Consider the following 26999-nt stretch of genomic DNA (forward strand, 5'->3'; position numbering starts at 1 on the left):
GAGGCAACAGTTTGTTGCGAAAGCTTGAATTTTGTGTGTATGTTTGTGTTTGTTTGTGTGTCTATCGACGTGCCAGCGCTTTCGTTTGGTAAGTCACATCATCTTTGTTTTTAGATATATTTTTCCCACGTGGAATGTTTCACAAACACAAAAATACACACAAAATTCAAGCTTTCGCAACAAACTGTTGCCTCATCAGGAAAGAGGGAAGGAGAGGGAAAGACGAAAGGATGTGGGTTTTAAGGGAGAGGGTAAGGAGTCATTCCAATCCCGGGAGCGGAAAGACTTACCTTAGGGGGAAAAAAGGACGGGTATACACTCGCACACACACATATCCATCCACATTATATACAGACACAAGCAGACATATTTAAAGACAAAGAGTTTGGGCTTTGTCTTTCTCTTTGTCTTTAAATATGTCTGCTTGTGTCTGTATATGTGTGGATGGATATGTGTGTGTGCGAGTGTATACCCGTCCTTTTTTCTCCCTAAGGTAATTCTTTCCGCTCCCGGGATTGGAATGACTCCTTACCCTCTCCCTTAAAAGCCACATCCTTTCGTCTTTCCCTCTCCTTCCCTCTTTCCTGATGAGGCAACAGTTTGTTGCGAAAGTTTGAATTTTGTGTGTATGTTTGTGTTTGTTTGTGTGTCTATCGACGTGCCAGCACTTTCGTTTGGTAAGTCACATCATCTTTGTTTTTAGATATATTTTTCCCACGTGGAATGTTTCCCTCTATATATATATATATATATATATATACTCCTGGAAATTGAAATAAGAACACCATGAATTCATTGTCCCAGGAAGGGGCAACTTTATTGACACATTCCTGGGGTCAGATACATCACTTGATCACTCTGACAGAACCACAGGCACATAGACACAGGCAACAGAGCATGCACAATGTCTACACTAGTACAGTGTATATCCACCTTTCGCAGCAATGCAGGCTGCTATTCTCCCATGGAGACGATCGTAGAGATGCTGGATGTAGTCCTGTGGAACGGCTTGCCATGCCATTTCCACCTGGCGCCTCAGTTGGACCAGCGTTCGTGCTGGACGTGCAGACCGCGTAAGACGACGCTTCATCCAGTCCCAAACGTGCTCAATGGGGGACAGATCCGGAGATCTTGCTGGCCAGGGTAGTTGACTTACACCTTCTAGAGCACGTTGGGTGGCACGGGATACATGCGGACGTGCATTGTCCTGTTGGAACAGCAAGCTCCCTTGCCGGTCTAGGAATGGTAGAACGATGGGTTCGATGACGGTTTGGATGTACCGTGCACTATTCAGTGTCCCCTCGACGATCACCAGTGGTGTACGGCCAGTGTAGGAGATCGCTCCCCACACCATGATGCCGGGTGTTGGCCCTGTGTGCCTCGGTCGTATGCAGTCCTGATTGTGGCGCTCACCTGCACGGCGCCAAACACGCATACGACCATCATTGGCACCAAGGCAGAAGCAACTCTCATCACTGAAGACGACACGTCTCCATTTGTCCCTCCATTCACGCCTGTCGCGACACCACTGGAGGCGGGCTGCACGATGTTGGGGCGTGAGCGGAAGACGGCCTAACGGTGTGCGGGACCGTAGCTCAGCTTCATGGAGACGGTTGCGAATGGTCCTCGCCGATACCCCAGGAGCAACAGTGTCCCTAATTTGCTGGGAAGTGGCGGTGCGGTCCCCTACGGCACTGCGTAGGATCCTACGGTCTTGGCGTGCATCCGTGCGTCGCTGCGGTCCGGTCCCAGGTCGACGGGCACGTGCACCTTCCGCCGACCGCTGGCGACAACATCGATGTACTGTGGAGACCTCACGCCCCACGTGTTGAGCAATTCGGTGGTACGTCCACCCGGCCTCCCGCATGCCCACTATACGCCCTCGCTCAAAGTCCGTCAACTGCACATACGGTTCACGTCCACGCTGTCGCGGCATGCTACCAGTGTTAAAGACTGCGATGGAGCTCCGTATGCCACGGCAAACTGGCTGACACTGACGGCGGCGGTGCACAAATGCTGCGCAGCTAGCGCCATTCGACGGCCAATACCGCGGTTCCTGGTGTGTCCGCTGTGCCGTGCGTGTGATCATTGCTTGTACAGCCCTCTCGCAGTGTCCGGAGCAAGTATGGTGGGTCTGACACACCGGTGTCTATGTGTTCTTTTTTCCATTTCCAGGAGTGTATATATATATATAGTGCGTAAAAAAATGTAATCACACTTTGAAGCATCATAGAAAATTTATTTCCCGTTCTACAATGTTAAATTCCTGGAAATGGAAAGATTAAAGTCCAATTGGAAAAATAAATGTACTTTGCAAATGTGATTAATTTTCAAACTGGTGGCCTTCAGCATCAATATGTTTCTGAGTACGAGTCACCACTGATTCCATACATCGTATCAAAGTGTCCAATGAGATTTCTGCGCACACCGCCTGAATCTCATTCCAAAGTGTGTCCAGGTTACGTGGTTTACATTTGTACACCTCATCTTTTACTGTGCCCCATAAGAAGAAATCCAGCGGCATGAGGTCTGGAGAGTGTGCAGGAAACTTGATTGGTCCCCTGCATCCTATCCACTGGCCTGGCACATTGTGATCCAGGTATGCTCGTACGTCCCTATGATATTGCGGTGGGGCGCCATCTTGGTGGAAATAAAATTCATCATTACCGTATAATGCACAAATGGCAGGGAATTACGAGTCAGCAAGCATTGTTAGGTACGTTTCTCCAGTAACAGTACCTTCAAAGCGGAAAGGCCCAATGAGTCCCCTTGCTAACAAACCACACCACACATTTACACCAGGCAAATTCACAGCCTTTTCAACTGTAATGTGAGGATTATCTTCAGCCCAGTACACACAACTGTGCCTATTGACAGTTCCATTGAGTTTGAATTGGGCTACATCCGACCAAATTATGCTACCCATAAATCCCAGTTCACGTCTCACCATCTCCTGAACCCATTCACAAAATTCTAACCTTAGATCTGGATCGTCGTCACTTAGCCGTTGCACCAGCCTTGGAATGTACACGTGAAACTTGCTTTTCTTCAGAATGCGTAGCACACTACTAGCACTTCCATTACTCTCACGTGCCGCTTGCCTTGAAGATTTTTGAGGTGAATGCTGAAACAGTTCCAAGACTGCAGTTGTGGAATCATCACATGTAGCTGCACGAGGTCGCCCTGATCGACCTTTATGCACATCACACACTGTTCCATGAATTTCGAATTTGTCTCGTAGACGTGTAATTGTTAACCTTGAAGGTGGTTCTGTACCATACTCACTTCTCCACTGTCTTCGAACCACAGCTACATTCTCAAACTTCCAGTACCACTTAATTATCTGCTTCCGTGCTTCAAAGCTCAAACGGACATCCGCCATGTTGCTGTTACTTCCTTGCCACTGCTGCCACCTGTTGAAGACACATAACATTACTTTCTCACAGATATTTAACCTTGCAGAACGGGAAATAAATTGTCTATGACAGTTCAAAGTGTGTATACATTTTTTTGATGCACCATATATATTTTCCACTTTCTGTTATCTGATTAAGTTGAAATTTTCTGTATGTGTATGAAATTTTAAAAATTTATTTTTAAACTCCTGTATGTTGTAATACTCCAGCTCCTTAAGGTGTGGATGAATTCTAATAATTCCTGACTGATTTTACTTGAAACTGACATTATTGAATACCAGAAACCATTTTACTTAAAATACAGTCATATGGGTGACCATCAGGAGGATTTCCTGGAGGGGTGGGAGATGCCCAGTGACTGCTGTAATGCAAAACACAAGTGTCCAGACCACCCAATTAGACACTGTTCAGACAATGGTGGAATATTTTGTCAGAGTTACCAGTCATTAGTCAGCTTTCCGGCACTACAGAGTGTGCACTGAGAGGGGCAGTTGGGACTTAAGTCCCACTAATGATGAGGAATGGAACTGCCCATTTTCCACGTGAGAGCTGTATTCAGCGTTATCTGCATCTTGTGGCACATCACCTAATCATAATAGGATCTATTATGCCATGTTATTGCACCTCACAGGGTAAAACAAATAAGTCCTCATTATTTTTTTAATTTGATTTGGACATCAGGGCATTTTCCCAACTCCTGGAGAGAAATAAGTTGAACTGAAGTTAGCACAACAGTTCACTACAAACAAAACCCCATGAGCTAATACTTACATTTGGAGAATATGATCTACACCACTTGGAAGTTAAGCATTCGAGCTTTCCTGTAAATTATTTTAAATTACCTACAACTCATTACCATCCTTACCACTTTCTGTCTCAGATTTTGTCACAACAACTGTTAGATTCTGAACATTGACTACATACTTTAGTAACCTTAATTGTTTTGCACCATCTAACATACAGCATCGATTATTCAATTTACTAGTTAATAATTTCATGTAATTCATTTTGACTTACAATGTGGCACTCATTCATGTAAATTAGGGGAATCACATTGCAGAAGAAAAATAGTGTCTATGTAATTTTATAAATTTCTGATTAGCATCATTTTATATGAACCAAAATTATATTACTTTTTGTAGGTCAACAATAACGGTAAATTCTGACCTAGACATATTTCAAAGCATTGTGTACTTTTCAAAATAGCAGCTTGTTCTTAGTCTAGTCTACAAGTAGTCAGACATTACCCAAAATAGTCCATTCGAGAGGACGACGGTTCAATCCCGTCTCCGGCCATCCTGATTTAGGTTTTCCGTGATTTCCCTAAATCGTTTCAGGCAAATGCTGGGATGGTTCCTTTGAAAGGGCACGGCCGATTTCCTTCCCAATCCTTCCCTAACCCGAGCTTGCGCTCCGTCTCTAATGACCTCGTTGTCGACGGGACGTTAAACACTAACCACCACCACCACCAAAATAGTCAGTCTGCAGTTTGCAAGTTAAAAGTTAACATCTATATAAGAGGCACGCTCATTGTTTGAGTCAAACCAGTATTATGTATGTTCTGTATGTGAGAATATGCACTCTGTTCATCATGAAAGTCAAGAACTTTAATATGTAAAAACTTTTGCAGGATTATGGTACCTCTAATTAACTAACATTTTGACTGAATTGTGATGTGGTCAAAAATAACTATGAACTATCATTGTCATCACATTAAAATATTGTTATACTCAGTGATTTGTGTTCTGGACCTTCATGAGTGAAACACTGAAGTGAAATTGTATTTAACAAATTACTAAAAGACTATGTAGAATTTGAACTGTGTTGTGGTAAATGAGAACTGTGATATTCTCATGTAAACAGGAACATTGTTTAATGCCACCATACAGCAAGTTACTTCCCACTGTAATTGTGATTGATGGGTGCATCATGTATGGGTCTGCAAGACCCTCCTATTTAAAAATGTTGGATGTGGTGGACTGTGAACAAACTAAGACTGGCCCCTGGAGCCTTTAGAACAAGCCCCATAATAAGCTTCTGCTCTGAGCCTTGACCCCAGGTGGTTACTTCTTAGGTGCAGACATAATAAGATGTCAGACAGACCATCAGTGACAGAGCACCTCATGTTCCTGCTGCCAATAAGGTGAGTACACCATTCATTTGTTATATATTTTTACAAGCTTCCAACAGGAGTGACTTATTTACCGATAAACTATGTGATCAAAAGTATCTGGACACCTGGCTGAAAATGACTTACAAGTTTGTGGCCCCCTCCATCAGTAATGGTGGAATTCAATATCGTGTTGGCCCACCCTTAGCCTTGATGACACCTTCACTCTCGAAGGCATACGTTCAGTCAGGTGCTGGAAGGTTTCTTGGGGAATGGCAGCCCATTCTTCATGGAGTGCTGTACTGAGGAAAGGTATCGATGTTAGTCGGTGAGGCCTGGCATGAAGTCGGTGTTCCAAAACATCCCAAAGGTGTTCTATAGGATTCAGGTCAGGACTCTGTGCAGGCCAGTCCATTACAGGGATGTTATTGTCATGTAACCACTCTGACACAGGCCATGCATTATGAACAGGTGCTCAATCACGTTGAAAGATGCAGTCACCATCCTTGAATTGCTCTTCAACAGTGGGAAGCAAGAAGGTGCTTAAAACATCAATGTAGGCCCGTGCTGTGATAATGCCACACAAAACAACAAGGGGTGCAAGCCCACTCCATTAAAAACACGACCGCATCATAACACCCTCACCTCCAAATTTTACTGTTGGCACCACACACGCTGGCAGATAACATTCGCCATACCAACATCCTGCCATCGGATTGCCACATTGTGTACCGTGACTCATCACTCCACACAATGTTTTTCCAGTGTTCAGTCATCCAATGTTTACACTTCTTACACCAAGTGAGGTGTCATTTGGCATTTACCGTCATGATGTGTGACTTATGAGCAGCCGCTGAAACATGAAATCCCAGTTTTCTCACCTCCCGCCTAACCGTCATAGTACATGCAGTGGATCCTGATGCAGTTTGGAATTCCTGTGTGATGGTCTGCGTAGATGTCAGCCTATTACACATTATGACCCTCTTTAACTGTTGGAGGTCTCTGTCAGTCATCAGACGAGGTCAGTTTGTACGCTTTTGTGCTGATGTGTCCCTTCACGTTACCACTTCACTATCACACCAGAAACGGTGGACCTAGGGCTGTTTAGGAGTGTGGAAATCTTGCGTACAGACATATAACACAAGTGACACCCAATCACATTACCATGTTTCAAGTCCGTGAGTTCCCTGGAGTGCCCCATTCTGCTCTCTCACAATGTGTAATGAGTACTGAGGTTGCTGATATGGAGTACCTGGCAGAAGGCAGCAGCACAATGCACCTAATATGAAATACCTATGTTTTTCGGGGTGTCTGGATACTTTTGATCACACAGTGTACCTGTGTAGTTACTAGTTTATTTTTGTAATTTCTTCCATGTTTGAGTGCTTACTAGGCATAAACTTTTATTTTAATAACAGTGTAACATACAGTACCACTGTTGAAACTTCCTGGCAGATTAAAACTGTGTGCCCGACCGAGACTCGAACTCGGGACCTTTGCCTTTCGCGGGCAAGTGCTCTACCAACTGAGCTACCGAAGCATGACTCACGCCCGGTACTCACAGCTTTACTTCTGCCAGTATCTCGTCTCCTACCTTCCAAACTTTACAGAAGCTCTCCCGCGAACCTGCTGAACTAGCATTCCTGAAAGAAAGGATATAGTGGAGACATGGCTTAGCCACAGCCTGGGGGATGTTTCCAGAATGAGATTTTCACTCTGCAGCGGAGTGTGCGCTGATATGAAACTTCTTGGCAGATTAAAACTGTGTGCCCGACCGAGACTCGAACTCGGTACCTTTGCCTTTCGCGGGCAAGTGCTCTACCAACTGAGCTACCGAAGCACGACTCACGCCCGGTACTCACAGCTTTACTTCTGCCAGTATCTCATCTTCTACCTTCCAAACTTTACAGAAGCTCTCCCGCGAACCTGCAGAACTAGCACTCCTGAAAGAAAGGATATAGCGGAGGCATGTCTGAGCCATGCCTCCGGTCTGGTCCTTTGGTGCAAAGCTGAGTGGAGGGTCTGAATCAGAGGCTCAGGTGGTTCTGTGACCATGTAGGCTGCAGATTCCTTCACTTGTGCCATCAGGTGGTGGGTTTCTGGGTTCCGCTTAATAGGTCAGGAGTCCACTACACACACGAAGTGGCTACACAGGTAGCGGGGGCTGTGTGGAAGGGACAGGGTGGTTTTTTAGGTTAGAGGGTCTCAGGAGACCACAGAAAGGGTGTCACTCTAAAAGGGGGCAGGTAAAACACAGTAATGTAGTTGTAGAAATGATCGGTATTGTAGTGGTAAATTGTAGTAGCTGTGTCGGAAAGAACCAGAGCTCCAAGCCCTAATAGAAAGCACTGAAGCTCAAATAGTTATAAGTACAGAAAGCCGGCTAAAGCTGGAAATAAGTTCAGCTGAAATCTTTCCCAATGATCTAACAGTGTTAAGAAAGGATAGATTAAATACAGTTGGTGGTGGAGTATTTATTGCTCTCAGATGTAGTTTACTGTAGTGAAATTGAAGTAGGTAGATCCTGCAAAATAGTATGGGTAGAGGTCATACTTGACAATTGGACTAAACTATTAACTGGATCGTTTTACTGATGCCCTGACTCAGAAGATATAGTTGCTGAACAGTTCAAAGAAAACTTGAGTCTCATTTCAAAAATGTACCCCACTCATAAAATTATAGTCGGTGGTGACTTTAATCTACCCTCAATATGCTGGAAAAATTATATGTTTAAAGCCAGCAGTGGACATAAAACATCATCCAAAATTGTACTGAATGATTTCTCAGAAAATTATTTTGAACAATTAGTTCGTGAGCCCACTCAAAGCATAAATGGTTGTGAAAGCATACTTGACCTCTTAGCAACAAATAATCCTGGACAAATAGGAAGAATCATGATGAATACAGGGATTAGCGACCACAAGACAGTTGCTGCTAGGCTGAATACCGTAACACCTGCACCCATCAAAAATAAACACAAAGTATGCCTATTTAAAAAAGCTGATAAAAATACTCTTAATGCCTTTTTAAGAGACAGCCTTCACTCCTTCCAATCTGATCATGTAAGCATAGAAAAGGTGTGGAATGATTTCAAAGAGATAGTATTAATGGCAATTGAGAGATATATACCACATAAATTAATAAGTGATAGAACCGATCCCACATGGTACACAGGTCAGATCACTGTTGCGGAAGCAACGAAAAAAGCATGCCAAATTTAAGAGAAAGCAAAATCCCCAAGATTGGCAAAGTTTTGCAGAAGTTCAAAATATAGCACGTAGTTCCATGTGAGATGCACTTAATAATTTCGACAATGAAACTCTGTCTCAGAATCTGGCAGAAAATCCAAAGAGATTCTGGTCATACATAAAGCACACCAGTGGCAAGACACAATCAGTACCTTCACTGCGCAATAACAACGGTGAAGTCACTGATGACAGTGCCACTAAAGCAGAGTTATTAAACACGGTTTTCAGAAACTCATTCACCAAAGAAGACGATGTAAGTATTCCTGAATTCCAGTCAAGAACAACTGCCATGTTGAGAAACATAAAAGTGATATCCTCGGTGTAGCAAAGCAACTTAAATCACTCAATAAAGTCAAGGCCTCTGGTCCAGATTGTATACCAGTCAGGTTCCTTTAGAGTATGCTGATACAATAGCTCCATATTTAGCAAATATATACAACTGCTCGCTCTTAGAAAGATCCGTAGCTAAAGATTGGAAAATTGCTCAAATCACACCAATACCCAAAAAGAGAAGTAGGACTAATCCACCAAATTACAGGCCAATATCACTAACACAATTTGCAGTAGGGTTTTGGAACATATACTGTGCTTGAACATTATGAAGTACTTCGAAGAAAACGATTTATTGACACATAGTCAGCATGGATTCAGAACAAATTGTCCTTGTGAAACACAACTACCTCTTTATACTAATGAAATAATGAGTGCTATCAATAGGGGATGTTAAATTGATTCCATATTTTTAGATTTCCAGAAGGGTTACGACACCATTCTTCACAAGTGTCTTCTAACCAAACTGCACGCTTATGGAATATCGCCTCAGCTGTGTGACTGGATTTGTGATTTCCTATTAGAAAGGTCACAGTTCATAGTAATAGATGGAATGTCATTGAGTAAAACAGAAGTAATATCCAGCGTTTCCCAAGGAAGAGTGACAGGCCCTCCATTGTTCCTGATCTATATTAACGACTTAGGAGACAATCTGAATAGCCATCTTAGATTGTTTGCAGATGATGCTGTCATTTACCGCCTTGTAAAGTCATCAGGTGACCAAAATTAATTGCAAAATTATTTAGATAAGGTATCTGTATGGTCGAATAATGTCAATTGACCCTGAATAAAGAAAAGTGTGAAGTTATTCACATGAGTACTAAAAGAAATCTGCTAGCTTTCTATTACATCATAAGTCACACAAATCTGAAGGCTTTAAATTCAACTAAATACTTAGGGATTACAATTACAAATATTCTAAATTGGAATAAAAATATGGCATTTCAGTATTTTGACCGCTATTTTTATTTTTTTTATTTTTATTTATTTATTTTCAATGACCAGTTTCAGGCTAGCTGCCCATTTTCAGATAGTTAGTTATGACATAGGACCGATAGTTCTGTAGTGACAAGTTACTCCGTAACTGCAATATATGCTCTGAAGATGGGCAGCTAGCCTGAAACCGGTCATTGAAAATAAAAAATAGCAATCAAAAGACTGAAATGCCATATTTTTATTTAATGAACGATCGCAGAAATCCCATTAAGACAATCATGTCTAGTTTTGACTAAATTGGAATGATCACATAGATAATGCTGTGGGTAGAGCAAACCAAAGACTGCAATTCATTTGCAAAAAACTTAGAATGTGCAATAGCTCTGCTAAAGAGACGGCTTACATCACACTTGTCCTGGAGTATTGCTGGGTGGTGTGGGATCCGCAACGGGTGGGACTGACGGATGACATCAAAAAAGTTCAAAGAAGGGCAGCTCATTTTGTATTATTGCAAAATAGGGGAGATAGTGCCACAGACATGATATATGAATTGGAGTGGCAATTATTAAAACAAAGGCATTTTTCACTGGGACGGGATGTTGTCATGAATTTTCAATCACCAGTTTTCTCCTTTGGTTGCAAGAACATTCTGTTGGCACCCACCTACATAGGAAGAAATGATCATCATGATAAAATAAGAGAAATCAGGGCTCGCACAGAAAAATTCAAGTGCTTATTTTTCCTGCGTGCCGTACTAGAGTGGAAAGGTAGAGAGACAGCTTGAAGGTGGTTCATTGAACCCTCTGCCAGGCACTTTATTGTGAATAGCAGAGTAATCATGTAGATGCAGATGTAGATGTAGATGTAGACCTACATTCCACAAACATCTGCAAACAATACTGTTGCTCACCCACCAATGGAAAGGCTTTTTCCTAATCAATAGTGAGCAATGAGGTCCTATGGCATTTACATGAAGGGCTGTCTCTAGGAAACGAGTGTGGGCAATTTTAAAGTTTTACAGTAAGGCTGAAGCAGATTTCCACCTGGATCTTAAAGAAGCCCAGAATTATTTTAGATATGGCAAATTTTAAGAAAGGTTGCACTCCAGATTTAACCTGTACATCTTTGTTCTATAACATTTTAGATAGGTATCGTGGTCTTGAAGTTGAGTGCACTGATGACTCAAAACGAGGGTGCTCCTTGGGCTGCTCATTCATATTACCCAACTATGTCTTCAGGATTTGTCTTCCTAATGAATATACCATATTTCCTGCAGAGCTCCATGTAATCCTAAAGACACTAGAGCAGTAGGGGCCTCTTCAGAGCAAGACGTTTCTCATGTTATCTTAGGGTTGCACTGCAGTAAATGTACCCAGCAGAAAAAATGACGCAAAATATATCTGACAACCTACCCCTCCTTAAATAATATGGAAACCACATATCATTCTACTGGGTATGAGAGCACTAGGGAATCTGGGGAAACGTGCAAGCAAACAGAACAGTCCAGGAGGCCTGTAGGGAACTTAAAGTGACATGATGCCCCTGCAGGCTGTGTTTTCACCATTGAGTCAGACACCCAGCCAACTATGAGAGAAGGAGTGGCTGGCAGTGATGAACAATAAACTATTGTCAATGAAGCCAAATATCTGGCTGCGCTGTACCTTATATAGTCACTCCAATGGGATGTAGTGAGCCTGACCTGCCTCTGAATAGGACATTGTCCCCTGACACATGGCTTTATACACTGTCATGAGAACTCCCCCACTCTGTGATGCTTGTGCGTTTTATATTGTGATAAAATGCAAAAACAAATTTAGGTGGGGTCAGCCCCCTGTTTTAGCCAATGACGAGACAAATGGAGTAAAGCTTCTAAACTTCTATGAAGTATCTGGAATCCAGCCTAAACTTTTAAGCTGGAGAGTTCGTTGTATTGGAGAGTGACTGGCTCATCCTTTTTATTCCAGTGATCATCCAGGCAAAGGTATATGTTGCATTATTTTAATCCTTTCCAAAGAATTTCAGTTTCTTATTAAACGTTTTACCTCTGAATACATGTGTAATGTTTTACCAACACTCCTCTCATTACATTTTTTTAAGGGCACTAAAGACCTTTCTGCTGTGTGGCCAAACAACACTTTATCATTGTCTGTTCACTTGCTCCCTCTCCCTCACAGCAATCAGCCTCTCTTCCCTTTATCCCTCTGTCTACTCTCCATCTCCTCCCACATTCCACATTCCACTTCCTCATCCTAGTCGGACTGCAGCACCAAGACAGTGTAGAGAGGACAACATAGCCATGCATATGTATGTGTGTGCTTTTGTTAGTCAGTTAGTTCTAAGGAAGAACATTGTCCAAAAACTTAGCAACATATTCAGTCTTTTGTATGCACCTCATCTGTATAAAGCTTTCTCAGAAAAGCGTGATCTGACAAGTGTGTGATATCATTTGCAAACTTTGCTTCCCATTTTTTTCCTCTCTCTATAGAGACCCTAGGATCGTTCAACCAAAGCTATTTGGTCATGTTATTAGCCACTAAATATATAGTTTGCAGAATGCTGGAAGGGTGAGAGAAAGATTTGTCACAACATACTGTATAGATATGTAAATTATGTTACATCAGTGTGACTCGATGGTGAATGTTTATTGATGCTAAATATGCCACGTTACACTGTGGTCTGGAATCTATGTTACATTGTAGGTGCCCCAATAACTGGCCAGGTAAGTCAGTTCAAAGGTTGAAGGAAGGCAATGGCATACCACCTCCAACAGGATCATGCCTAGGGAAGCACTATGGTGTTCAAAACAATCTTTGGATTCATGACTGCTTTACTCTACAAAACCTCTCGACCACTCTGGGGGGGAGGCCCTGCAGAGAGTAAAAGGAATGTGTGGGAAGGAAGCCTTTCAACTTACATATGAAGAAAAATGAGGTTTATGTGTCGATTTTTTTATTTTTCTTGTGAACATATGCTGGTTGTCCCTCCTAAGAGTAGTCAGCCACGTTTTGTTTAGTGTTTCAGAAGATATTTGCAATTTCATTTTTGCAGTGTGTAACTGGAGTCAGTCCAAACACATACCACTCATCATGTCTTTCATGTGATGTCCAGTGTCAACAGAAAGCATCAGTCTGTTGCCTGTTCCAGACAAAATTATTTTTAAAGCAGAATTTTACATGTGTATTCACTAGGGTAAGCCCCAAATTGGTTTAGTGTGACATTTGTTTTATCAGTGTGTATTAACAAGAACATTAAAACACAATGAATAACAGGTACTCCAGCAATGACTGAGCAGCACTGCAACATGGTAGTAGCAATCAGTGTGAGACATGGAAGCACGCAAGTCACTGCGGGAATACTGTTTATTTGTTGCTTTAATATTGATAAAATGAATTCTGCACTGGACTAATCTGGGACTGCTCTATCAAATGGGTGTGTAAAATTCTGTTTTAAAAATCATTTTCTTTTGTAAATAATAGATTTCAGCTATCAATCATCTTTTTTAAATTTTATTGACAGCTCTAGATTTCAGCTAAAAACTAGCCATTCTCAATGCACTATTGTTTTTGATCGATGCATGTAATGCATTATGATTCCGTTGTATCCAATGAACTGCGGATGAAGCCCAACCAACAGGCACTACATGCATTGATCAAAAACAATAGTGCATTGAGAATGGCTAGTTTCTAGCTGAAATCTAGATCTGCCAATAAAAATTTAAAAAGGACGACTGATAGCTGAAATCTATTATTTACAATTCAATATAACCATCGCTGCGTGCAACAGCCTTTTGAATGGAAGGTAACCTGATGAATCATTTTGTTTCTAATGGGAAACAAACCAACACTTTCCATTGATGCTTGGCATCCTATGAAAGATGTGATGAGCAATATTTGTTTGGTCTCACTCCAGCCACACACTGCAAAAAACAAAATTGCAAATATCTGCTGAAACACCAGAGAAAATGCACATGATGAATATTAGAAGAGACACCCAATATAAGATGGATCTAAAAACCAGTAAACATCTTTTTCATGTGAACTCTTGTTTAAACACAAACAGCCCACTGTGTACAAAAAAGACTCTCTCACAAATGTGCTGAGTATCCACTCAGTTAAAAAATTGCAGTCACTCACTCCAGAGTCAAACTACACACCTTAAATCTAAATGAAAAAAAGGCATTATACAACAGCAATTATTATTGACAGACTTAACAGTAGTGGAAAGGGTTACTGGCTGCCCTCATATATGCAGACCAGACAAGATGGTTGATTGGCAAGGCAGTGGCCTCTTATTCGGCAGACCAGTGGTTCAAATCCTCATCCGGCAATTCAGGTTTAAGTTTTTTATGATTTATGTAAATCTCTTAATGTGAATGGCAAGATAGTTTGTTTCAAAAGGCATGGCTGATTTCTTTCCCCAATCTGAATCTTTAATGATCTCAATGTCAACATGACATTAAATCCTAATGTTTGTATTCTTGTCTTTCATATATTCAGGTCTAAATTATAAACTTATCCTTGGGCATGATTTTCCTGTTTGGTTCTGGAATTTACGGTGGCTAAGTTCCTGTTACTGTAAACTGTGGCACAGACATCTTCTGTTATACTCCTTGTAGATGTAAATGCCAAAGCAATTCATTTTACTAATATCCTAACTACAGTATTTTTCTAAGACAGACACAATGTCTGATGGGATACCACAATCACTGGTTATACAATGTTACTTATAATCTGTCTTGATTGCAGAAATGTTTATTCACATGACCAGTTTCGGTTCCCCTAGAACCATCTTCAGATCTGCAATTTCAGTTATGAGAGTAACCTGTCCACACACAGCAACCCTCACATGCTTCGTCACATAAAAAAATGTGTGACGTAGCATGTGAAGGTTGCTATGTGTGGACGGGTTACTCCTGTAACCGGAATTGCAGATGTGAAGATGGTTCTACAGGAACTGAAACCGGTCATGTGAATAAACATTTTTGCAATCAAGACAGATTATAAGTAACATTGTAACCTGTCCACACACAGTAACCCTCACATGCTGCGTCACATAAAAAAATGTGTGACGTAGTATGTGAAGGTTGCTATGTGTGGACGGGTTACTCCTGTAACCGAAATTGCAGATGTGAAGATGGTTCTACAGGAACTGAAACCTGTCATGTGAATAAACATTTTTGCCATCAAGACAGATTATAAGTAACATTGTAACTACAGTATTACGTACTGATTTATTGAATGGCCATAAATTCCATTTTTTATTCTCTTCAATCCATGGTATCAGGGCCACAATTAAACACATTGTCTGTCACTTTTTTTAAATGAAATTCCTAGGTACATTAAAACCTAAAGCACATTGGTTTGAATTTATATGCAAATAAATGTGTTACTTCTGAAATAAGTTTCTCATGAAACTATCAGTCTGAATTTAACTTTAATCTTGACATCATAACCACACAGTACAATGATTTGTAAGTTACATGTAACATGTTGCAGGTAGCAAACAATTAATTTCTTTATTATGCTGACAAGTACTGCAAAAGCACAGAAAATAGATCACCAATAAAACTGCTTGCCTACATACTCTCTAACAGTTATCAGGGTAAACTACCTGTATTTTATTGACAGAATAAAAGGGTTCAAGAAATAAAGTACATTTTGTGACTGCTTCATTGGGTCTTTATTAAAATATGCAAATCACAGTTTAATAAATCAAATGCCTGTCTTCATGTATCTTCAACAATTTTGCTACAGATGAAAATTCTTCACTCATCTTTGACAACTGACTTACTTGATCACACAATGCAGGTATTCACAGCTGGTGTTTCTATCTTTGTTGGCCTGATTCCTAGAAGACCAATATCACTAAAGATCTAAACACCAGCTGTGGAAACCTGCACTGTGCAATTAAAAAAGGCAGTTGCAGAAGATGAGTAAGGGCACATGTTTTAGACCATGAACTAGTTCCCAGAAAATCACTGTCACCAAAGATGACTTTTATTTTCTTATTGTACTTATAAACACCAATCTTACAGATGATCTCACTTCTAGTTATTGTTTTCCACAGTCAATGGAAACAACTACATATTTTAAAGCTGTGAAATACAGAATAACCATTAAATTAAAAATGCAAAACTTTTCTCTCTCTCAACCATTGGTAATACCAAAAACAAAATAAGAAAAAGTTTGATTATCAAGCAAAAGTCAGCTGCAAAATATGAGTGAAGATTTTTATCAGCAAGAAAATGCATTTAATTTGCAATGGAGAATAACTGCCACAAATAGTAACACTACCACTCTTCTACATTTTGTATGTCTGCAGATAACAGCACATAAATATGCGTGTTACTTATCATCACCTGGACAACAGAAATTCAAACACAGTGATATCCACAGCTTTCTGGTACTAATTTTGTAAAAAGAATATAAACTGTAATTAATCAAGTTGGACCGAAGTGTGATAATGTTAATTCACATTTTTACTTAGAACTCCTAAAATACTACAAACTTCTGTATCAGTGGAGTTAACTGTTTAGTTCTTTTACTCTTTCACATCACCTGAGATAAATATTGTCCATTTTAAAGACTGCAATGGTGTTACAGTACTAGAGGTAAAATAACTGACTCTACTGCTAAGATCTTACACACATACAGACACCAGGATGTTATTTATATACAAAGCAGTGTGGCAAATGTGGTGTATCCAGTAATGACTCCTCATACCACAATTTATTTCTCATTGCCTTTCTTCTTATGGACACCCTACATTTGTTAATTTACTACCAACAAAATATACAAACATGATATGGAACATCCTTATAAAAATTCTCTTCTCAGTCTCTTTATTAGTTAATGCCAAAACTGCAATTTAAAACAGAAATACTTTTAATTACACAAGAAATGACATATAACACTGGAATTAAAGTCTAACTTCATAAACAATTATCTTGTTTTGTTGCACAAAGTTATCACTATAATTTATCTTCATGTTTTAAAAGAATATGTCCATAATGTAATAAACAAAAGTTCTCTAAAATGTGACTTGTTTCCTACATTTTCTTATCATACAAACAGCTTATTTTCAAATAAATTAAGAGTTCATTTTCTGATAATAAACACAGAAATCCTGGAAGTTTGTTTTCCTGCCACGTTGCATAGAAATCAAGCCTAATGTCTTCCACAGCTTCCTGTCACATATGCATTCCAATGAGAAAATTAAATCTTATACTTGTTAAACATCTACTTGCTTTGATTAATCTCATTCTCTATAACGTAACATACTTTCTCGAGTATCACTTTTTCACTTCTGCCTAAAAGCTCTCAGTATTAATCACTCTTATGTATGTGTCAATACTTAACCTTATCTTTTTATCAGGTAAACCAGTAGCCATCTATGATGTGAAGTTCAGCTACTTATTCCCTGCTATTCTGAGATCTTTGAAACAAACAGTTTTGCTCCCGTGCTAAATCCTTACAAATTTCAAGATAATGGCTAAGATTATTCCAACAACCACAACAGCAAACACAATCCACAGTACAATAGCTTTTCCTGCACACTTATGTGAATTCACAGCTGCTTTATTTGTAGGTGCTAACTGAACCGCCGGCAAATGTTCTCGTACGGGCAGCGGAAGCAGGGGAGCAGGGGATGGTGCAGGTGAGGCTGCTTGCAGCATCAAGGGATGTGGCCCATGTGGAGTGGGCACCAGCACTGCTGGGGGTGGCAGTGGCAGTGGCACAGGCACAGGCATAGCAATTGGCAGTGGAGACATCACTCCCAGACAGTGATGAACAGGACATGGTTCACCATCCCATGTTGCCATTGGCTGCCTATTAGAGCAAGCATGTCATAAATCTCTCCATTATTCAGTTTTACATAAAAGACAAAAAACACATATATTCAGGACTATTTACAAATTTAAGTACAAATCATGGCGATGGTGATTGTTACGGATCCAGACATTCGACAGGGAGTTCATTAGTACCCTGTTATGTAAATAATAAAGTTTAAAGCATTTCATAATCTTAGCACTAATTGTACCCAGCACAGCTATTAAAACTTTCCACTTTTACTTGCATGTTAACTACATACACTAGATATTTACCTGTTAATAAAAACTTAGGTATAATTGTTTAAAAGATATTAAGAAGGCTCAACATGTGTTACAATAATAACACATCTGGCTTGTTGATCATGTAAACTATAGAATAAGCCAACCACCCTGAGACAAATTTAAATCCTCACCAATCAAACTAGGGATGAGCCTTGAAATAAGACAACATTTCAGAAGAGGTTTTACACTCATACCATTATTACCCAACACTAACAGGTCATTTGACAATAAGTGAAGTGGGGTATGGGGGAGTGTTCATATATGAAATTCAGAGTGTTAAAAATTGGTGCATAAAGAATGGTTTATAACAGATACTGTATTCCAATCAGTCTATTTATTAGGGTTGTACATACATGCCTAATGGATACATGCAAAATGGAGTTGTATGAGGACTACTACATCATTCCTATGAGGCTAGGAGGAGATGTGCACTGGTCAGACAGTAAAAAATGTATTCTGGGAAAAGCTTTGTGCAGTGCACAGCTTGCTGAAGTCCACCATGTCTGGGATTAGCCTGGGCCACATTAAGTATCAAATGACTTTCTCCAGCACTAGATCTTTTGGATCATGAGCGGCAGTGGTACACTTGGCCTGCAGATAAGCAACAATTTATTCACCCACATCCATACTCTGCAAACCACCCTGAAGTACATGGCAGATGATCTGTCCCATTGCACTAGTTATTATGGTTTCTTTCTGTTCAATTCACATATGGCGTGTGGGAAGGGCAATTGTGTGAATGCTTCTGTGTATTCTGTAATTATTCTAGTCTTGTCCTCATGATCCCTATGTGAGTGATGTAGGGGCTTGTAGTATGTTCCTAGAGTCATCGTTTAAAGCTGGTTCTTGACGCTTTGTTAGTAGACTTTCTCAAGAGAGTTTACATTTATATTCAAGAGTCCGATACTCCAGTTACTTCAGAATCACTGTAACACTCACCCACAGGTCAAACAAACCTGTGAATGTTTGTGCCACCCTTGTCCATATACATTCAATATCCCCTGTTAGGCCTATTTGGTACAGGTCCCACACACTTGAACAATATTCTAGAATGGGCACATGAGTCATCTGTAAGCAATTTCCTTTGCATACTGATTGCACTTCCCCAATATTTTACCAATAAACTGAAGTCTACCACCTGCTTTACCCACAACTGAGCCTTCGTGGTCATTCCATTTCATGTGCCTGTGAAGCGTTACACCCAGGTATTTGTATGAGTTGGCAGATTCTAACTGTGACTCACTGATATTGTAGTCATAGGATACAATTTTTTTTTCATTTTGCGATTACACTGTTTTACATTTTTAAACATTTAAAGCAAGTTGCCAATCTTTGCATCACTCTGAAATCTGAACAAGATCTGACTGAATATTTATGCAGCTTCTTTCACACAGTACTTCATTACAGATAACTGCACCATCTGCAAAAAGCTTGATGTTACTATTAATATTGTCTGCAAGGTTATTAATACACAACATGAACAGCAATGGTCCCAATACACTTCTGTGGGGCACGTCCAAAGTTACTTCTACATATGACGATGACTCTCCTTCCAAGATAACATGCTGTGTCCTCCCTACCAAAAAGTACTCAATCCAGTCAGAAATGTCACTTGATACCCCATATGATCAAACTTTTGACAATAAAAGTAGATGTGTTACTGAGTCAAATGCTTTTTGGAAATCAAGAAATACTGCATCTATCTGACTGCCTTGATCCAAAACTTTCAGTATGTCATGTGAGAAAAGTGAGAGTCAAGTTTCATGTGATCAATGTTTTCAGACTCCATGCTAGTTAGCATGGAGGAGGTCATTTTGTTTAAGATATCTCATTATTCTTGAGCTCAGAATATGTTCTTAGATTCTACAACAAATCAGTGTCAAAGATACTGGACAGTAGTTTTGTGGATCACTTCTACTACCCTTCTTGTAGACAGATGTTACCTGTGCTTTATGATAACTACTGGACATGGTTTTTTGTTTGGGGTTCTACAATAGATTATAGTTAAAAGAGAGGCTAACTAATCCAAAAATTCAATATAGAACCTGATAGGGATTTCATTAGATGCTGGAGCTTTGTTCAGTTTTAATGATTTCAGCTGTTTCTGAACACCACTGACCCTAGTACTGATTTCACTCATCTTTTCAGTCGTACGAGTGTTCGATTGGGGCAATACTCCTGGGTTCCTTTGCAAAGGAACATCTGAAAACTGAGTAAAGCATTTCAGCTGTTGCTTTGCTACCCTCAACTTCTGTTCCCATTTCCTTCGCAAGGGACTGTACACCAACTTTTGCACCACTAAAAGCCATTACATATGACCAGAATTACTTTAGTTTTTGTGAAAGATCATTTGAAAATATTCTGTTATGGTATTCACTGAAGGCTTCATGCATTGCTGACTTGATAGCTAAATCCATTTCATTCAGCATCTCTCTATCCATAGTTCTATGCTTTGTTTTAAACCTATTATGCAGTAGTCTCTGTTTTTTTAGAAGTTTCTTTACAGAGGCTGTATTCTATGGAGGGTCCCTCCGATTATGAACCATTCTACTGAATACATATATGTCCAGTGCATGGTCAACTATTCTTTTAAAACTGAGCCATAGTTCCTCTACATGCTCCTGCCCCATGCTGAAAGTTTCAAGTTCCTCACAGACATATGAAACTACTGATTTTTTGATCTACTTTACTGAACATATATATCTTTCTGCTTGTTTTAGTTGCCCTTTGTACATTGGTATTCAGTGGTACCACAATCACATCATGGTCAGTGGTACCAGTTTCAATGTGGACATCCTCAAAGAGATCAGGTCTATTTGTTGCCATTAGATCCAATATATTTCCATCATGAGTGGTGTTCTGAACTATCTTTTCTAAGCAGTTTTCAAAGAAGGTGTTTAGTAATGTTTCACAGGTTATCTTATCACAGCCACCACTAACAAAACTTCAATTTTCCCAGTTGATTGTTGGATTATTAAAGTTTCCACCAATGATTACAGGAAATTACGTACAAGTGAACTGAGGTTTTCTCTGAAGTTTTTGGTTACATCAGGAGATGAGTCTGGTGGGTGATAGAAGGATCCAGTTACCATTTTATGATCTCCCCTGATACTGAGTCTTGCCCAGAAAATCTCACACGTCTACTGCGACAAATACACCACCTTCATTTCCAACTAGGCTATCCTTTCCATATACACTCAAATTTTCCCCAAAAATCTCATTGGTATCAAGTTTAGTTTTCAATCAGCTTTCTGCATGTAGTATTTTTTAAGGTTTCACCACTTTTCAGGAGCACTTCAAACTCTGGCACTCTGTTACAAATGCTTCAGCAGTTAACCAGTAGGATTGTAATACACTGGCCTGTGGAGGCATTTCTTTCAATCTTACACTGATATTCATGGGTTGCTTACAGCTATCACTATGTGGGTTGGATGGAGAGTCACCTAATCTAAAAAACCTTTGTGTGCTCCCCACACACAGTGAGCTACGTGGGTAGCAGCCTCTGATAGGTTCCAACATGTGCCACAATCTGCAACTGCTTGCACCCTGTACCCTCAATGGCTGCTGGAATAGCCTCTTCAGCATGTTGAATGAGCCCCCATGTATACATACTGAGAGCACCTTGTGTCCTTTCGTATCCCTTGCTGCCATTTCCCTAAGGGTTAGTAGCAGATGGTGGGAGTTACCAGATTCTGTATGCTTCTCACACCATGAAAGGCTGTATTTGGGTGACAAAAGGGCACTTGACAGCATCAAAATATGAGGGGCACTCAATAAGTAATGCAACACTTCTTTTCTAGGCCTGTTTTAGTTCAAAAAATTGTAACTTTAAACATTCCTATTTCATCTCATATATTTCCAGAAACTCCTGGTAGATGGCAGCACTATAACCAGTCCAAGCAAAGAGCAGGCACTGAATTTCTTTTCACAGAAAACCAGACCATCATTAATAATTACAGGCATTTACAGAATGTCTACAGTCACTGCACAGTGGATAAAAGCACAGTGAAGCATATATTGTCAACATAACCAGGAAAAGAAGTCAGTCTGATCCACACACAGACCACTCGCACACAGCTGTAATTCCTGCAATGTTTCCTAAGTATGAACACTCTTATTCCAGGTGACTGATAAATAACAATCAAGCAAATCAATGCACATTTTGACATCTCTGTTGGTAGTAGTGACACACTTGTTTGTGTATTCAAAATTTGCACTTGCTCGGTTCCTCAACACCTAACTGAAGAGCATAAAGAGAAAAGAAGGAACATCTGTGCCATAGCATACAGAGAAAAGAAGGAACATCTGTACCATTTTTCTTGCTTGTTATGAGCCTAACAGTGACAATATCTTGCCAAACATTGTCACAGGTGATTGAAACATGGGTTCACCACTTTTAGCCTGAAACTAAACAGCAATCCATGGAGTGGCACCATACAACATTTCCTCTGATGAAGAAGTTCCAAACAGTACCCTCAGCTGATAAAGTCATGGCATCTCTCATGGCGAAATGATTCTGAAGTCTATTTTGAGAAAACTTTGATGGACTGTTCTTCCTCATCTGCCCTACAGCCCAGATTTTGCTCCTACTGATTTCCATCTCACTGGTCCACAAAAAATTGATCTATGGAAAGCACTAAAGCAATGATGGGGAAATTATCACTGTAGCAATAACTTGGCTAAGAAACAGAGCAGTAGAGTGGTACCATGACACATATAGACTCTCACATTAAGATGGCATAAGGCCGTATAACTGAACAGAGATTATGTTTAACAAAGGGTTTTGTAGCCAAAGAACTTGAGAGCAATATGGTGTACTTAAATCATGAATAAAAAAAAAAAAAAAAAAAAAAAAGATGTGCTCATCATTCATAGAACAGCTGTAAGTGATTCACAAATAACATGAAAACTGTGTGAAGCAGGACTAGTTTCCAGCCCAGATCCTGTCAGTAAAATATTCATGGCATCTGAGACACTTATTTCATGAATAGGCATTCCACATACTTTTTCTTAAATTAAGAAAGTGTCTTACAGCCCTATTTTAGGAAAATTAAAACAGTTATGAATATTAAAAGTGCATGCACAGGTTTCTCTTATGATCAACTGAAATCTTTAGCTCATGCCCACTCTTCCAGCTTCTTGATCATTAGTTACTACTGATATTCAACAGTTGTGGGGCTGGGAATAAAATCAGTACACAAATAATGAACATGGCACACTACTTTCCCAGTTCAAGTGACCTGAGAAAGTTTCTCTATTTTCCCAGTGAAAATATCTTTCAGTGAAGAATAATCAGTAAAACGAATTGGGGAGGACTGTTGTAAACCACTTTCATATAGATAGCAATGATGCTGTTCTTAGGAGAGGTAACATAGCCTCTTTTCAGGTCAAAAATATTCCAATAAGGTGTTGGGCATTACTTGCATGGGATAGCCTCCTGGACTGATGCCTCTATTTGGTTTAAAATTATGATGGGCATGGCACCATTGAATCCAGTCTGAATGCAATTAATGAGAATCTGCATTACCATTATACATGTAGGTTGGTAGCTGATCATCATTTCTAGCGTTATTTCTTCATAGCAACTTAGTGACATAGTGTAACACCCATTTCATGGGATCCGACTTTTCTCTTATAATGGAGTAGAATAATCTAGCTATAAACTTCAAGACTATCTTCTTAAGCAGTTATATGAAGATGTCCTTTGACTGGAGGTACTATTGCTTCATCATGTTATAATATTGAAACAGATGCACTCTTGTAGCTGTATTCTTTGATATTGACACAGCCAATTTTGGTTCCATCTGGAAAAAGGTGTGGTTGTAAGCTTTTGTCAAAATTGAAGCTCACCCTCACACTTTTAAGATTTTATAGGAAATATGAATGGAATCTGGGATTCAGACTGGCTGTGCTTGCAAAGTTGGAGACATGCTATGGATCACCTGGGCTGTTTCTTTGGGCACAGTCACAAAAATATCATATCTCAGTAAAGAATTCACTGTTTATGCGAAGCATTTTGAGAAAGATCGCATTAACTCCCATTCCTTTTTGGATGATGTTGCGCAACACACTGAAGTCATTATCTTTTCAGGCTCTTCTAAATTCTGAGTGGTCCTAAAGTTTTGAAATCCACAAAGGTTCAAGATATTCTGGGGACCCACACATACTGTTACTGAATTCTTGGTGAAGGAGGCTCTGAACGAAAAGTTACAGAAGGTGTACATAAATTGCACAATTAAAAACTGCGAAGTGCACAAGCTCATTAAGAAGTCTGCATAAGGAGGAACCGACATTAAATACGAACAGTGTATTGGGAGGCCATCAACTGTGATCACTGATAAAGTCAATGGAAGGGTTTGTCAATGGTGCACATATATATTCATGATTGATAATATATACAACAGCTGTGGATGTCTTATCAGACACAAGTGCATGGCTTCATACAGACGAAGAGTCACTTCAGCTGCTAACATTAGTTTTTCCCATCGTCATTTGTGAAAGGAATAGAAGTTGGTGGTCTGGTCTGGGAGAGTGTGGGAAGATAGTAACATGTAATGTACCATCTGCTACTCATAGTAAGGTGGTTTGTGGAATAAAAATACAGATTCCATTTTCTTCTGGAAACAAGTACTGTAAGATTCACACAGAACATAATGTGCTACAGGTGTGACATAGGTTTAGCTGCCAGGTTCAGGTATTCCTGTTTTGCAACACTAGTTTATACAAAAATGAGGAGAACCCAACAGTCCTCATTTAAAAAAAAATGAATATATGAGATCCTAAAAGCTATGAAGCAAGGTAATAATGTAGATGCAGTATTTTTTGACTTCCAAAAAACATTTGACCCAGTACCACACCAATGTTTATTAACAAAAATCACAGTTTTATGGAGTATAAAATGAAATTTGTAACTTGACTAAAGAACACAGCACTTTTTCTTTGATGGGGATACCTTGGCAGATGTAGAAGTACCTTCTGGCATGCCCCAAGGCAGTGGGTTTTGACCCTTGCTGTTCATGTTGTATATTAATGACCTAGCAGACAATATTAATAGGAACCTCATACTTTTCTGCAGATGTCTCAGTTGTCTACGATGAAGCACTATCTGGAAAAAAAAACAACTGCACAAATATTCAGTCACATTTTGATACACTATCAAAATTGTGCAAAGATTGGGAACTTGCTTCACATGTTCAGAAATCTTAATATCTGTATTTCACAAGATGCAAAGATGACTACATTATCAATGTGTCACAACTGTCCACCAGCACAAACATCTGGGTGTAACAATTTTTGGGGATATGAAAGGGAATGAGCACATAAGCTCAGTCATAAGTAAAGCAGATGGCAGACATCAGTTCACTAGCTGGCTACTGGGAAAAAGCTTACAAAATACTTGTGTGTACCATCTTAGAATATTGCTTAAGTGTGTGGGATCAGTACCAACTAACACTAACAGGAGATACTGAATGTATACAAAAAAGGGGAGCACAAATGGTCATTGGTTTGTTTGATCCACAAGAGAGCATCAGAGAAATACTGGAAAAAGTGATCTGTTGGACACTTGGAAAAAAGACATCAATTTTCTGTGGAAGCCAGCTTCAAAATTTCAAGAACTGGCTCGCTGTCCTTACAGGGACTCCCACAGAAACTGCACAGAGGCGTTTAAGCAGTCATTCTTGCCACACTACATATATGAATGGAATGGAAAGAAATTCTAATGTGTGGTATTGTGGGAAGTACTCTCTGATGTTGACTTTACAGTGGTTTGCAGAATATGGATTTAGGTGTATGAATCTATATTTGTTTATTATGGTAGATTTCATGTTTGCCTCATACCAGACATTACCTTAATGAACATAAGTGAATCTAACATGAAATCTTAACTGATGTTTGAATCAATATTGTCCACATAGCACTACTCATTAGATTTAATTAATTTTCATCAGGTTTTATTCAGTTTAAGCAATCTGATTATTTTCCATCCTGTATTGAACAACTTACATATTGCAATATCTTTCTGCACTAACAAATAGATAAATATCTTATTGTATGAATTTATTTTTTATGGTATAATCACTTGAGAAATTCTGACTTGAATTTTAATTATTTCTTACTAATGTTGTTACTCAAAATTACAACACAGAGACGATGATATAGTCCATCAAGGAAACCTACTTACACAGGTACAGTTCCACTGTACTTCTGGCATGATTCTGTGTCTGGTTCATCACTGCAAGAGCTGGATGAGCTTATATCTGTGCTTGGAGGAACAGATTTTGACTGCATTTGTGGCTGGACCATGTAGTGTAAGTCCTTTGATGCACTGTGTGTTGCTGCAGTTTGAGTGTAAGGATCTAAACTGGGTTCACGGTAAATTCCTGCTACCTCTTTCGCTGAATGAACTGCAATAATAACAGAGCAAGCATGATACATCACAGCAGGAAGTTTATTTATTTACTTATTTCATTTATTTTATTTTTTATTTCATATTACCACTGTAACAAGATCATATTATCTTACTAATTTGAATAATAACAGTAAAATAATAATAACAGTAATAACAATAATAACTATTATTATTATTATTATTATTATTATTATAAGCCTTGGTTGGAATACTGAATGATGGAATTAGTTAACTCGTTAAATCTTTAGTTTCCACAATTTGTACATGACAAAATACACAAAAAAATTTTTAGAAGTGAAAAGCATCTAAATGCTGCAATACAACAGTTTACCCACCATATTTGAAACATGTACAACATTTCAGTGATCCAAAATTTACACTGTGTATGATTTACACCCTCCCCCCCCCCCCCCCCCCATGAACCATGGACCTTGCC

General features: G+C 39.5%; 2 protein-coding genes across 2 annotated transcripts in view; one reads left to right on the forward strand and one right to left on the reverse strand.

Annotated features, from left to right (window-relative positions):
- The window catches only part of LOC126248297 (zinc finger protein 135-like), a 192334-nt gene that overhangs the window by 145978 nt on the left and 19357 nt on the right, over positions 1-26999 (forward strand). The window lies entirely within an intron of this gene.
- LOC126248298 (RNA-binding protein 12-like) overlaps positions 15586-26999 on the reverse strand; it is a 97184-nt gene continuing 85770 nt past the window's right edge. Inside the window, exons 4-5 of the mRNA XM_049949164.1 lie at positions 26336-26558; positions 15586-17869 (exon numbers count right to left, since the gene is read on the reverse strand). Coding sequence (XP_049805121.1) covers positions 17503-17869; positions 26336-26558 — 590 coding nt within the window. The 3' untranslated portion in view covers positions 15586-17502. The remainder of the gene's footprint in view (positions 17870-26335; positions 26559-26999) is intronic.

This window comes from Schistocerca nitens, chromosome 3 (genome assembly GCF_023898315.1).
Source record: "Schistocerca nitens isolate TAMUIC-IGC-003100 chromosome 3, iqSchNite1.1, whole genome shotgun sequence".
NCBI classification, from domain to species: domain Eukaryota; kingdom Metazoa; phylum Arthropoda; class Insecta; order Orthoptera; family Acrididae; genus Schistocerca; species Schistocerca nitens.